General features: G+C 48.2%; 1 protein-coding gene across 7 annotated transcripts in view; it reads left to right on the top strand.

Annotated features, from left to right (window-relative positions):
- Positions 1-15,267, top strand: part of LOC148143911 (uncharacterized) — a 384,436-nt gene extending 369,169 nt beyond the window's left edge. The window contains exons 1-3 of one of the 7 annotated variants that reach the window (XM_087974535.1): positions 895-1,009; positions 12,822-12,902; positions 13,585-15,267. In XM_087974535.1, coding sequence (XP_087830661.1) covers positions 13,886-14,938 — 1,053 coding nt within the window. In that variant the 5' untranslated portion in view covers positions 895-1,009; positions 12,822-12,902; positions 13,585-13,885 and the 3' untranslated portion in view covers positions 14,939-15,267. The other 6 variants (XM_087974536.1, XM_087974537.1, XM_087974539.1 and 3 more) reach the window with 6 other exon arrangements.
- Positions 15,268-15,303: the final 36 nt, after the last annotated feature.

The following is a 15,303-nucleotide window of genomic DNA, read 5'->3' as shown; positions in this document are numbered from 1 at the left end:
ACGAATTGGACCGAAGTGTCTGTTTCTGTGCTGTATACCTTTATTGAAACCAGTAGAATTCTGAAAGGGGCTTGACAGGATAGATGCAGATAAAATGCTCCTTTGGTGGGGAGGGTCATCGAATTCCGACAATGTGGAAGCAGACCATTCAGCCCATCTATTCCTCTCTGGCCCTCTGAACAGTACCCCAACCATACCCAACCCCTTACTGCGTATTTCCCATGACCAAGCCACCCTAACCTGTTCATCCCTGGTCACTATCGGTAACTTAGCACGGCCAATTCTCCCTAACCTACACCCTAATCTATAACTTACCTTCTCAAGAATGTAATTTAAATGCAGAGCTTTTCTAAGAAAAATGTCAGTCTGACTCAACATTGGGACACAGACAGAATTCACACCTATTGTCTCTACTTATAAATAGGGCAACATCTCTTCGAAATGTAGATTCATTTAGATATAACTGCGTCACTTTACATATTAAGATATCCCTTTGAATGTGCCCACATCCCTTTGAACTGTAATCTCGTCTATTTAAACCTCTTTATTTGCAGAAATACCCGTTAAAATGTCCACGTCCCTTTTAAAATGCAGATTGCCCCCTTTAGATATGACGCCGTTCCGTTAGATGTCGGAATATCTGTTTAAATTGAGCCGTGAGCTTTCCCAATGTAGACAGGGCTCCTGGAAACGTGGCAGTGTCCCCCCTGCAGCTGCAGAGCGAGACAGGAGAGTTTGTTTTTGTGAATGAGCAGTTGTAGCGCGAGGTGGCTGTTGCTTGGTGACGGTGAGGCTCCCCCGGCCCCGCCCATCCCCGTGCAGACGTCACGTGGGGGCGAAGGCGGTTGGGAGGAGAAGTCGCTCGAGCGGGGAAGCGGCGGGAGGGCGGCCGTTAGGAAAATGGCGCCGTGCGGCCCGGGGCAGACACCCGTCACTGGGCACCGCCGCCTTCCTGGCGCAGCTGCTGTGTCACGGCCACACCGGCCGGCTGTACAGCAGGCAGGAGCCGGTGAGCATTCTGGAGGCGGATGGGGTTAAGGGCCTGCTTGGGAACTCGTCGGCCGCCTGGGTGGTGGAGTTCTACTGGTCGTGGGGCGGCCCCTGCGTCAACTATGGGGCCACCTGGAAGGTACTGGGCCCGGGAGGTGAAAGGTGAGGCAGGTTGTGGGGGAATGGAGGGGAAGGAATGTGGGGCCTGTCCTGTCATAGTGACATTTTACACTCACTTTCCATCTGCTTTTACTGGCGCTTGTGCTGTTTCCCCCTCACTGTTTGTTTAATCCTTGTGCTGTTTCCCCCTCACTGTTTGTTTAATCCTTGTGCTGTTTACCCCTCACTGAAGGGGCAGGACCTGTTGAGAATGGTTAGTAAAGTATGTGATGCACAAAGCCTTGTTAACATGGAGATAGTTTGTTATTTGGAAAATATACTTTTTAATATTTAGAGTCATAGAGATGTACAGCACGGAAACAGACCCATTCGGTCCAACCTGTCTATGCCAACTAGATATCCTAAATTAATCTAGTCCCATTTGTCAGCACTTGGTTCATATCCAACTAAACCCTTCCTATTCATATTCCCATCCAGATGCCTTTCAAATGCTGTGATTATACCAGCCTCCACTACTTCCTCTCGCAGCTCATTCCATACGTGCACCACCCTCTGCATGGAAAAGTTGCCCCTTTGGTACCTTTTATATCTTTCTGCTCTCACCCTAAACCTATGCCCTCTTGTTGTGAACCTCACCCCTATTCTGGGGAAAAGACACTTAAAAAAAAAGTTGAGCAACCAGACAAAATGCTAAAGCTATAAAATGTTGAGTCTCATGGGGGGAGGGGGAAAAAATGTGGCTCGACCCCATATTTCTTCTCTTGGCATTTGAACACTTAACATCTGTCAATAACACCAGCATCGCCACAGAGCATATTGTGTCTGCTCCTGCTCGCTGGTGTCACCAACACATTGTCCATGCTCCTCACTGTCGGTAGAAAAGGAGACATCGCTTATCTCTGTTCCTAAAGGTCTTCCCTTTAGTCTTAAAGCTATGTCCTCTGGTCCTAGTCTCTCCTACCAATGGAAACATCTTCCCAATGTCATTGCACTGTGGGGATGAAGCCCTACCCTATCCGGTCATTTCTGCTGGTCGGTGAGACGAGGCCTCAAGGTTAGAGGAAGTAGCTTTTAGACCGAGATGAGGAGGAACTGCTTTTCCTAGAGGGTCGTGAATGTATGGAATAGTCTAGATTAGAGTGGTGCTGGAAAAGCACAGCAGGTTAGGCAGCATCCGGAGAGCAGGAAAATCGATGTTTCAGGCAAAAGCCATTCATGAAAATCTGTGGAATACTCTGGCCAAGGAAGCAATAGAGGCAACTTCATTAAGTATATTCAAGACACAGTTAGGTGGGATTTGGCCTGATTGGGGAATTAAGGGGTTGCTTGTGACCGTGCAGGGAGGAGGAGATGAGACAATGGATAGATCAGCCATGATCTTAATGAATGACGGAACAGGCTCACTTGTAGCAACTGGAGTGAATCCAGAGAGGGAGCAGACTTTACGACCTCAGGTATGTGTCTTGGTGAGGAAAGACAGAAGTTCTGGTTGCAACTGTTTTCCATAGCTTGCCAGAGTCTGAGGAGTGACCTTACACACTTTTATATCATCATGAGGGGCATGGATAGGATAAATAGACATGGTATTTTCCTTTGGATGGGGCAGTCCAGAACTAGAGGGTAATAGGTTTAGGATCGAGAATGTGGTGCTGCAGCAAGTCAGGCAGTGTCCGAGGAGCAGGAAAATCGACGTTTCGGGGAAAGGCCCTTCATCAGAGAAGTGTGTGTGAGAGTTTGTGTGTAAGACTGCGCATAGGAGAGTATGTATTTGCATGAGTGCCTGCTTGATAAAGTGTGATTGTGATGGAGTATGAGCCTGCGAGAGGGTGAGAGTTTTGAGGGGGTGGTGTATGCATATGTCTGAGAGAGGTATGGATATAAGTGAGGGTTTGCATTTTGCTAAAATAGAGGGCAGCAAGACTTCAACAGGTAATGGTAGGGCCTTGGGTCGTGTTGTAGAACAGAGACCTGGTGGTGTTCAGGTTCATTGTTCTTGAAAACTACATCACTGGTAAATAGGGGAGTGAAGAAGGTGTTCAGCACACTTGCCTTCATTGTTCACTTGCTGAGTACAGGGGTTGGGACATCATGTTGGAGATGCACACAGAAAGTACGTTACTCAGAGGGTGATAGGTGCCTGGAACACATTACCAGTAGAGGCAGTGACGGTAGATTCATTTAAAGTGCACCTGGACAGATGCATGTGTCGTTGGAGAACTGAGGGATACAGATTCAGGAATTGGGCGATTAGGTTTAGACAGGGGATTTGGATCAGCTTAGACTTGGAGGGCTGTCGGGCCTGTTCCTGGGTTGTAAATTTTCTTTGTTCTACATTGAGGTTGTACAGGATGTTGGTGAGGCCATTTTTCTGGAGTACTGAGTACAGTTCTGGTTGCCCTGTAATATGAAGAAGACTATTAGAGGCCGGACCAATGAGGAGCACTGGAACTCCGGAAGGAGTCTGGTCCTCCTGCCATTGAGAGCAGCCCTATTGTCTGAATCCGAGACATCGATTTTCCTGCTCCTCGGATGCTGCCTGACCTGCTGTGCTTTTCTAATCTTGACCCATGAACTTCTGAAACTGCTGTTGCTCCTCTCTCTCTGAATGAAGACTGAGATTCATCCAAGACTGTAATTTCCTTCCTCTGTCCAACAGCACTCTCTTCTCTCACTCCCTTTTCTATTTCTTTTATTTTCATGCTGGGATCCAATTGTTGACTTGCAGCAACTGAAAAGAAAAGGAGTGAATCCAGAAAGAGGACAGACTCGGGAAAAGCTAGTCCAGGTCTGTGCCTCAAACACATGGCAAGTGCAATATCATAGTGTGAAGTTATAGTCTTTGCTGTGAAAAACAAAGCAGAAATGAGGTGTATTGTTTAAATGGTGATATATTGGGAAGTAGAGAAAGTGAGGACTGCAAATGCTGGAGATCAGAGTCAAAAAGTGCCGTGCTGGAAAAGCACAGCAAGTCAGGCAGCATCCAAGGAGTAGGAAAGTTGACGTATCGGGCACAAGCCCTTCATCTGGAATGATGTGGTTTAGGGTGAGAGGGGAAAGATATAAAAGAGACCTAAGGGGCAACCTTTTCATGCAGAGGGAGCTGCCAGAGGAAGTGGTGGAGGCTGGTACAATTGCAACATTTAAGAGGCATTTGGATGGGTATATGAATAGGAAGGGTTTGGAGGGATATGGGCCGGGTGGTGGCAGGTGGGACTAGATTGGGTTGGGATATCTAGTCGACATGGACGGGTTGGACTGAAGGGTCTGTTTCCATGCTGTACATCTCTATGACTCGAAGACTCTGTGTGGATGTCCAAAGGGGCCTCAGTGTCTTCCTACACCAGTTGATGCCAGTTGTCAGACAGGTGCAGCAAGCAATCAGCAAGGCAAATGGAATATTAGCAAGAGGAATTGAGTTCAGAAGTGGGGATTTCTTCCTTCAGTTAGGGGGTCATTGAATATATTCAAGGCTGAGTTCATCTGAGTTTTGGCCAACAGAGAAGTGGATGGTTAGTGGGGAAGGCAAGAAAATAGTTTTAACACCAGTATAGAACAGTGACAGTCATTCAGCATAGAAACAGATCCTTCAGTCCAACTCGTCCATGCTGACTATATTCACAAATTAAACTAATTGGATCAACTGAGGCTTGAAGGGCCTGTTCCTGGGTTTTAAATTTTCTTTGTTCTATGTTGAGGTTGTACAGGATGTTGGTGAGGCCATTTTGTTTATGGAGTACTGCGTACAGTTCTGTTCCCCCTGTAATAGGAAGAATACTATTGGAGAGGGTTCAGCAAAGATTTACCTGGATGTTGCCAGGACTGGAGGGTTTGAGTTATAGAGAGAGGCTGGGACTTTTTCACTGGAGTGGAGGAGGTTGAGGGATGACCTTATTGAGATTTGAAAAATCATAAGGAGTGAGGAGAATAGCGAGGAGCATGTGTGGTTATGTCGAGCCAGGGATGGGGAGGTGAAACAAAATTGTGGCTCTCCCCTTTTTTCCTTCTATTGACATTTGGACAGTTGAATCTGTCAGTTACGCCAGCATATCTACAGAGCCTACTGCGCGTGCCCCTCGGTGTCAGCAAGCACTGCGCATGTTCGCCGGTGTCTGCAAAAAACTGCACGTTTCTATCTGTCAGTACAAATGGTACATGAATTTCATTTGCCAGCCCAATGAGGAGCACTGGAACACCGAAAGGAGGAGCCTGGTCCTCCTGCCATTCAGAACAGCCCTATTGTCTGAATCCGAGACGTCGATTTTCCTGCTCCTCGGAGGCTGCCTTCTAGCACCACTCTAATCTTGACCCATGAGCTTCTGAAGCTGCTGCTTCTCTCTCTCTCTCTCTCTCTCTCTCTCTCTCTCTCTCTCAATGAAGATTGAGATTCATCCAAGACTGTAATTTCCTTCCTCTGTCCAACAGCTATTTCTTTTATTTTCATGCTGGGATCCAATTGTTGACTTGCAGCAACTGAAAAGAAAGGGAGTGAATCCAGAAAGAGGACAGACTCTGGAAAAGCTGGTCCAGGTCTGTGCCTCAAACACCTAAAAACTGAAGTACCACCGTGTGAAGTTATCGCCTTTGCTGTGGAAAAAACAAAGCAGAAATGAGGTGTATTGTTTAAATGGTGATATATTGGGAAGTGGAGAAAGTGAAGACTGTAAATGCTGGAGATCAGAGTCAAAATGTGTGGTGCTGGAAAAGCACAGCAAGTCAGACAGCATCCGAGGAGTAGGATAGTTGACGTTTCGGGTAAGAGCCCTTCATCAGGAACGATGTATGGATGGACAAAGGAGCATCAGCATCCTCCTACACTAGTTCAAGACAGGTGCAGCAAGCGATCAGCAAGGCAAGTGGTATATGAGCAAGAGGAATTGAATTTAGAAGTGGGGGTGTCTTCCTGCAGTTCGGGGGTCATGGAATATATTCAAGGCTGAGTTCATATCATTTTTGACCAACAGAGAAGTGGATGGTTCTTGGGGAAGGCAAGAAAATAGTTTTAAGGCTCGTACAGAACAGTGACAGTCATACAGCATAGAAACACACCCTTCTATCCATGCTGACTATATTCACAAATTAAACTAATCCCATCTGTCTGTGTTTGGCCCACATCCCTCCGTACCTTTCCTATTCATGTACTTATCCAAACATCTTTTAAATGTTACTGTACCTGCATCTATCACTTCCTCTAGACATTCATTCCACACACAAATCACTCCTTTTTTTTTAAAAGAAAATGTGCTCCTCAGGTCTTTAAAATCGTTCTACTCTCTCCTTAAACGTTTGCTCCCCAATCTTGAAATGACACCTGCCATTCACCTCCCCTATATTCCTCATGATCTTTTAAACCTCTCTAAGGTCACCTTTTAACATCCAATGCTCCAGTGAACAAAGTCCCAGCCTCTGCTCGATGTCGGGAGATCCATATCCATATCCATTTGTGATCTGTTTAATGGTGGTGCAGGCTTAAAAGACCAAATGGTTGACTCCTGTTCCCAATTCTCTGTGTCCTGGACATAAGACATAGGAGCAGAAAGTAGGCTATCAGGTCTGCTCATACAATTCAATCGTGGCTGATAAGTTTCTGAGCCTCATTCTGCTACTTTCTCCATGTAACCCTTGATCCCCTTGATACTCAAGAACCTAACTATCTCGGTCTTAGATATCCTCCGTGACCTGGCCTTCGCAGCCTTCTGTGCCAATGAATTCCATAGATTCACCACTCTCTGACTGAAGAGGTTTCTCCTTATCTCCATTCTGAAAGGTCATCCCTTTACTCTAAAGCTGTGCCCTCAGGTTTTAGTTTCTCCTACCAATGGAAACATCTACCCAACATCCACTCTGTCCAGGCTGTTCAGTATTATGTATGTTTAGATCTCCCCTGTGTGTGGGCCTATTAATCAGCATAAGCCAGACCCTTCAGGATGAGGTACAGCAAGGATTAGGTTCAGCAAATTGAAAATGGAGGGAGAGCGTGTAGCTTGGAGATATTCAGTTTCTAGAGAATGAGAGGGGAATTAAATTAGAATTGATCGGATGGGCTGAAGGGCAGTGGCAGATAGATTAATTTCGGATATATGGTTTGCATGGACAAGTTGGGCGGAAGGGTCTGTTTCTGTGGTGTCTGACTCTAGTTGTCTTCGGTGAAAGCAGAAGAGTGGTTGTGAAGACGGGACTTTCAGAGCAGCTTTCAAAAATGTTTTGCCCTTACTGGGACCGGAAGAAGTTACAATGAAATCTTTCATTTGGGAGACAGCAAGGAACTAAGTGAGTACATCTGAGATTTTGGTGGAAACTGGGAATTTGTTGCACTGTGGGGATGAAGAATGTCCATTCTCTCTCTCTCGCCACCCCACCTCTGACCCCTGTCCAGTCCATCACCCCACCCTCTCGCCATTCATTCTCTCTCTCACCCCCCCCCCCCACCTTCTGCTTCTTGTCCTTTCTCTTCCCACCAATTGCCCCCATCCATTCTCTCTCTCTCCCCACACTCTGCAGTCCCCCATTCGGTCTCTGCTCATACTCTGGACCCCACCCCATTCTCACTCACTCCTCCACAACACACTATACCCCCATTCTCTCCCCCTGGCCCCCATCACATTCTGTCCCTGTTCCGCCAGTCTTTCTCTACCCCACACCCTCTGCCCCTTGTCCATTTTCTCTCTCACTTTCACTCTCTCTCTCCCTCCCCCCCCCCCCCCAACATTCTCTCTTTTCTCCTGTCCAATCCCCTCCATCAGCCCCTGTCCATTCCTCCAACCAGCCTCAATGCCCCCTGTCCATTTCCCCCTGCGACCCTCAGTGTCTCTTGTCCATTTCCTCCGGCCACCCACAGTGCCCCCTGTCCATTCCGCGTGACCATGCACTTTGCCCCCTGTCCATTCCCCCCCCCACCCACAGTGCCCCCCGACACCAACAGCACCCCTTGTCCATCCCCTCCATCACCCACATCAGCCCCTGTCCATTCCTCCAACCAGCCACAGAACCCCCTATCCATTCCCCCCCACCACCACCACCTGCAGTGTCTGTTGTCAATTTCCTCTGGCCACCCGCAGTGCTCCCTGTGCATTCCACACCGGCCACCCACAGTGCCCCGTCCACTCCCCCCCCCCCCCCCCCCCCCCCTCCACAGTACCCCTGTCCATTCTCCCCGCCACACACTGCACACCCTGCCCTGTCCCCCTCGCCACCCACAGCACTGGCTGTCAAACCCACACCGCCACCCATAGTACCCCCTGTCCATTTCCCCCCATCATCCACAGCTTCACCCCATCCATTCCCCCTGCCGCCCAGAGCACCCCCTGTCCATTCATCCCGACAGCCTCAGTGCCCCCTGTCCATTCCCCCCGCCACCCACCGTGCCCCTGTCCATTCTCCCATGGACTATAACCTGGTGTTGTGTGATTTTAAACCATATTCAGAAACATCTGAAAGCACATACTACTTTTTTTAAAAAGAGCTGCCGAAATCTTTCTGAAACTTTCATTGAAGTCTGCGCAGTTAGGCTACAGCCCCTATAAGGGTTGAATGGCCTATACTTAGTCTCGTGAAATTGGTTCCAACTATGTAGAAATAGAGTTGTCGAGCACGTACACCAAGACTTTCAGTCCAGGCTGACCAGATATCCTAATTTAATCTAGTGACCCATTTGCAAGCATTTGGCCCATATCCTTCTAAACCCTTCCTTTTCATATGCTGGAGATCAGAGCTTAAAAATGTGTCGCTGGAAAAGCGCAGCAGGTCAGGCAGCATCAAAGGAACAGGAGAATCGACGTTTCGGGGCATAAGCCCTTCTTCAGGAATCCTCATTCCAAACACACACCACCCTCTGTGAAAAAGTTGCCCCTTAGCTCCCTAATCAATCTTTTCCCACTCATCCTAAATCTATGCCCTCAAGTTCTGGACTCGCTCCCACTACCCTGGGGAAAAGGCATAAAAAAGTTGAATAGCCAGACAGAATGCAAAAGGAATAAAATCTGAAGCCACAGGAAAAAATGTGATTCTACCCTTTTTTTTCGATTTGCATTTGGACCCTTAAAAGCTGTCAGTAATAACGGCATCTCCCCAGAGCATACTGCACATGCTCATCGGTGTCAGTAAGGCGCAACGCATATTTGCCGGTGTCAGCAAATCACAGCGCATGTTCTTTGCTGTCCGCCGAAAAGGCGCGCGACCTACTTTGACGAACCAATAGAATGCCAAGGAGGAACGGAAGAAGACCGGTACTCCTGCCAATCAGAGCCCCCATGTTGTCTGAATGCGGAAGGTGCGCCATGAATTTCAGAACCTGCTGCTGATTCTCTGCCTCTGAATGAAGATTCACCTTCACGCCGGACTGCAACTTCTTTCCTCTGTGCGGCACTCTCTTTTCCCACCACCGTTTTCCACTTATTTTTAATGTTGGGGTCAAAGGCTCTCCCTAAGGGGGTGCTGGGGCAGGATAGTGAAGTGGGGATAGGTGAAGACAGGTAGAGGGTAGGACCTGATCAATGGGAGGAAGGAATCTGGTTAGCAGGGAGGAGTGGAAGGGAGGGGGAGGAGCTGGGACAGGAATTGGGGGACGGGAAGGAAGATTACTTGAAATTGGAGAACTCAATGTTGAGTCCTCTGAGCTGTAGGCTACCCAGGCAGAAGATGAGGTGGTGTTCCTCCAATTTGCGGTTTGCTTCATTGTGGTAATGGTGAAGCCCTAGGATGGTCATGTCAGAAAGGGCGTGGGAAAGGAAATTAAAATGGATGGTGACTGGGAGGTCCAGTCGGCCTCTGCAGACCCGGCTGTGATGCTCAGCGAACCATTTCCCAAGTTTACACTCGGTCTCAACGATGTAGAGAAGACCACAATTGGCAAACACATGGCAAGTGCAGTACCATAATATGAGGTTATAGCCTTTGCTGTGGGGAAAAAAAGCAGAAAGGTGTGTTGTTTAAATGGTGATGTATTGGGATGTGGAGAAAGTGAGAACTGGAGATCAGAGTCAGAAAGTCTGGCAATGAAAAGCACAGCAGGTCAAGCAGCATCCGAGCAGTAGGACAGTCGGAGTTTCGGGCATGAGCCCTTCAGGAATGATGCATGGATGTTCAGAGGGGCATCAGCATCCTTCTGTGCCAGTTGTCAGACAGGTGTAGCTGGCAATGAGCAAGGCAAGTGGTGTGTTAGCAAGAGGAATTGAATTCAGAAGTGGGGATGTCTTCCTGCAGTTAGGGGATCATTGAATAAATTCAAGGCTGAGTTAATCTGATATTTGAACAAGAAAGAAGTGGGCGTTTATGGAGGAAGGCAAGAAAATGGTTTTAAGACCAGTTTAGAACAGTTCCAGAGTCAGACAACACAGAAACAGACCCTTCTGTCCAACTACACCATGCTGACTGTGTTCACAAACAAAACTAGTCCCACCTGTGTGTGTTTGGCCCATATCCCTCTGAACCTTTCCTATTCATGTACTTATCCAAATGTCTTTTAAACCTTGTAACTGTACCTGCATCCACCACCGTGTCTGGACATTGATTCCACGCACAAACTACTCTCAAAAACAAAGGTGCTACTCCAGTCTTTTGAAAGTCTTTCTCCACTCATCTTCCTCATTTGCTCCCTAATCTTGAAATCCCCACCCTAGGAAAAGGACACCTGGGGTTCACCTCATCTACCCTCCTCATGATTTTATGAACCTCTTTTAAGGTCACCTGTCAACCTCATGTGTTCCAGTGAAAAAAGTCCCAGCCTATCCACCTAGATGTAGGTATAATCATATCCAGTTATGAATTGTTCAATGCTGGTGCAGACTCGAAAGACTGAATGGCCTAGTCCTGCTCCCAACTCTCTCACTCTGTCCAGGGCAGCAAGAGGCCCTAAGTCATAGGAGCAGAAATTAGGCCATTCAGCCCATCAGGTCTAATCACCCCATTCAATCGTGGCTGCTAGGTTTCTCAACTCCATTCCCCCTCTAACCCTCGATCCCATTGATACTCAAGAACCTATCTGTCTCAGTTTTAAATATCCTCAGTGACCTGGCCTCCACAGCCTTCTGTGGAAATAGATTCCACAGATTCACCACTCTCTGGCTGAGGAAGTTTGTCCATTCTAAAAGGTCTTCCCTTTACTCTAAGGCTGTGCCCTCTGGCCCGAGTCTGTCCTACCAATGGAACCATCTTCGCAATGTCCACTCTGTCCGGGCTGTTCAAGATTATGTATGTTTCAATTAGACATCCCCCCCCCCCTCCCCCCCCACTGAGTGTAGGCCTGTTAATCAGCATGAACCAGACACTTCAGGATGAGGTACAGCAGGGATTAGGGTCAGCAAAGTGAGAATGGAGGGAGTGTGTGTGGGATGGAGATTTTCAGCTTCTAGGGAATGAGAGAGAAAAGTGAGTTCGCTATAAATTAGAATTGATCGGATGGGCCAAAGAGTGGTAGATGGAATTTAATTTGGAGAAATGTGAGTTGTTGCATTTTGGTCAAGCAATCCAGGCAGGACTGACACAGTTAAGAGGAGTGTTGCAGAACAAAGAGTCCTTGGAGTGCAGGTTCCATAGTTCCTTGAAAGTGGAGTCTCAGGTAGACAAGATAGTGAATGAGGCATTTGGTAGGATGGCCTTTATTGGTCAGAGCATTGAGTAGATGAGTTGGGAGGTCATGTTGTGGCTGTTCAGGATGTTGGTTCAGCCAATTTTGGAATACTGCATTCAGTTCTGATCTCCCTTCTGCAGGAAAGACGTTATGAAACTTTGAAAGGGGTCAGAAAATATGAGCTATAGGGAGAGGCTGAATCGTCCAGGGACATTTTCCATGGAGCATCAGAGGCTGAGGGGTAAACATATAGACCTTTGTAATGGGCATGGAGAGGTGGGAAAATCTAAGGTCTTTTCCCCCAGGGTAGGGGAGTTCAAGAAAACTAGAAGGCATATGTTTGAGGTGAGAGCAGAATGATTTAACAGGGGTCTGAGGGGCAACCTGTTCACACAGAGGGTGGTGCATGTATGGCACGAACCGCCAGAGGAAGTGGTGGAGATTGGCACAATTACAACATTTAAAAGGCATGTGGACATCTGTCTTTTCTCAGCTCTGCTGAATTTCTGTTGAAGCTTTAACCCTCCCCCCCCCTTTTACACCTTCTGGGACAATAAAACATTCAGTTAATCAACACCCAACCCACAATCTCCCAGCCTGTCAACCATCCAGGCACTGTGTAGTCACAGCAGGGAATCGAACAAAAAAAATGAAACAACATTAGAAATAAATTGGTGCTCGTGTTTAATGTTTATTCATTAGGAAATAAACCAGAAATAGGGCTCTCCCAGGATTCGTGTGGTCCCCTATTTGAGGAATTCTTTCTCTCTTACATCGAACTGTTAGTATGCAGCTCTGATTTACAACAATAGTTACATCAACAGGACTAAAGCATCTGTTATCAAATTGGCAGTGATGTACAGCACGGAAATAGAGTTTTTCTCTCTCTCATGCACACACGCACATACATGTCCATGGGGGTGAATTTATATTTGCAGAATGATATTTGCAGATACATTCTATTTTGCTCAGAAAAAACACAATCTGCAGGCAGTCAACCCATGTAATATATTGTAAATTCCTGTTTGGAAATAGAACCAGTCTGACTCAAGATTGGGGTACAGACAGACTCCTGACCTCACACCTTTAATGCATTGTCTGAGCTGAGATGTCACCTCTTGTTATAAATCCTTGTTATCTTGATAAGGTGCCTTGCAGGAAGTTCTGGGATTTACATGTTAATGATGGCTGCAACCCATTCTAGAAGATGAAAGACTTAACAATCCAGGTTTGTTCAACATATCATTTCAGTGGCAGGACACTTTTTTTCTATATGTGTTTTATGATTTTATTTTCCGCAACCACCTGATGAAGGATCAGTGCTCCAAAAGCTCGTCCTTCCAAATAAATGTGTTGGACTATAACCTGGTGGTGTGTGTTTTTTCAACTTTGACCAGATGCGGGTGGATTGACCATGCTAAATTACCCACGGTGCCCAGGGATGTGCAGGTTAGGTGTATAAGTCAGGGTTAAATGTAGAGCAATAGGGGTAAGGGAATGGCTGTGGGTTGGTTACCCTTCAGAGGATCGGTTTGGACTTGTTGGGCCGAGTGGCCTGCTTCCACACTGTGGGGATTCTCTGAAGGGAGGAGATTTTTGCAAACACACTTTTTTTTGTTTTACAAAATCAGACCTCACTCTCAGCAGTATCCCAGTGTTAGGAAAGATATTAACTTTCAGGTGGAGTTATCCAAAATTCAGAGAGATGTCGGTCTTGATGTTTTTGCTTTTCTGCCCCTGTAAGGTCCTGAATCAGCACCTTCAGGAGAATGAGTAGAGGAGAGGGAGAGATGGTGCTTTCAATTTTGTGCAACAACAAAAGAAAGGAATATTCCACAAAGTAGAATTGCTTGTTCTGAATTTCTACCCTGCACTGACAGTGATGACTTTTGTAATCTCTTTTTAAACAGTGGATTTGAAGATAGACGTTTCAAAATCAACCCATGAAGTCCTTATGCTGGAAACGTTGACTCTCCTGCTATTCGGCTGCTGCCTGACCTGTTGGCCATTTCCAGTACCACACATTTCGACACTGATTCTCCAGCGTCTGCAGTCCTCACTTTGACGTCAGCGTTTTGGTTCCTGTTTGAGTACGTTTTCAGCATCAGTGGGACTGGATGAGAGACCCTACCGTTGCAGCGCATTGAGTGTGGGGCATGTAGCAGCAGGGAGGGGCTGGAAACATATTTGTGTGCAGCTGAAACTTCAGCCATGGAGAAACCCAAGGAATCCCGCCCCGTGGAGAAACGGTGGAAGTGCAGTGATGGCGGGAATGGCTTCCACTTCCCGTCTGCCCTGCAGATTCATCGGCGCATCCACATAGGGGACAGGCCGTTCTCCTGTCCCAAGTGCGGGAAGGGCTTTGCCCAGACCTCTGCCCTGCTGAGGCACCAGCGGGCCCACACCGGGGAGAGGCCATTTCCCTGCCCAGAGTGCGGGAAGGCCTTCAGCAATTGTTCCGACCTGCTGAGGCACCAGCTGTCCCATTCGGGGGAGAGGCCTTTCAGCTGTCCCGACTGCGGAAAGAGATTTACCCAGGCCTCCCACCTGCTGAGGCACCTGCGAGCCCACACAGGGGAGAAGCCGTTCTCCTGCCCTGAGTGTGGGAAGAGATTTACCCAGGCCTCCAACCTGCTGACCCACCGGCGGACCCACACCGGGGAGAGGCCCTTCAGCTGCCCCGAGTGTGGGAAGGCCTTCAGCAATTCCCCCAACCTGCTGAGACACCAGCAGGTCCACACTGGGGAGAGGCCCTTCAACTGCCCAGATTGTGGGAAGGCTTTCAGCGATTCCTCTTCCCTACTGACCCACCAGCGGATCCACAGTGGGGAGAGGCCCTTCAGCTGCCCAGAGTGCGGGAAGGCCTTCAACAATTCCTCTTCTCTGTTGACCCACCAGCGGATCCACACTGGGGAGAGGCCCTTCAGCTGCCCCGAATGTGGGAAGGCCTTCAGCAATTCCCCCAACCTGCTGAGGCATCGGCGGGTCCACACGGGGGAGAGGCCCTTCAGCTGCCCCGAGTGCAGGAAGGCCTTCAGCAATTCCTCCAACCTACTGAAGCACCGGCGGGTCCACACGGGGGAGAGGCCGTTCAGCTGCCCTGAGTGCGGTAAGGACTTCAGCAATTCCTCCGCCCTGCTGACCCACTGGCGGGTCCACACGGGGGAGAGGCCGTTCAGCTGCCCTGAGTGCGGTAAGGACTTCACCCGCTCCTCCCACCTCCAGAGGCACCAGCGTGTTCACGTACCATCACAGGGTGATTGAAGGAGCGACGGCTGAGTGCCATTATCGACTGGACTATCAACCCAGTTCCAGGGGCTCCCGGGTTTGAATCCCGCTGCAGCAGATGGCGCTATACAGGGTATGGGTTGAAATTGCCGAGTGAGGCAACACTTCCTCCGGGTTAAGGCTGTAACAAGGACCCAATTAGAAAGGGACATCTAGGTGCTGACCAATAGTAAAGAAAGTGGTGGGGCGAAAAGTGTGCGCTTTGACTTTGAGCTGTTCAAAAAGCTACTTTTTCTCTGCCTTTTTGCTGAGGGGATCTGAAGCTGTAACAAAGTTGGGTCGCAATAAAGGTTACCTGAACTTACTGCCGGGCTTAGACTCTCATTGAAAGCTTTGAGCGC

This window comes from Chiloscyllium plagiosum, unplaced genomic scaffold, assembly GCF_037043375.1.
Source record: "Chiloscyllium plagiosum isolate Xiang-an unplaced genomic scaffold, Cpla_swu_hap1 HiC_scaffold_27, whole genome shotgun sequence".
Lineage (NCBI taxonomy): Eukaryota > Metazoa > Chordata > Chondrichthyes > Orectolobiformes > Hemiscylliidae > Chiloscyllium > Chiloscyllium plagiosum.
The sequence above is the reverse complement of the archived record's forward strand: the minus strand, read 5'-3'. Positions and strand labels throughout refer to the sequence as shown.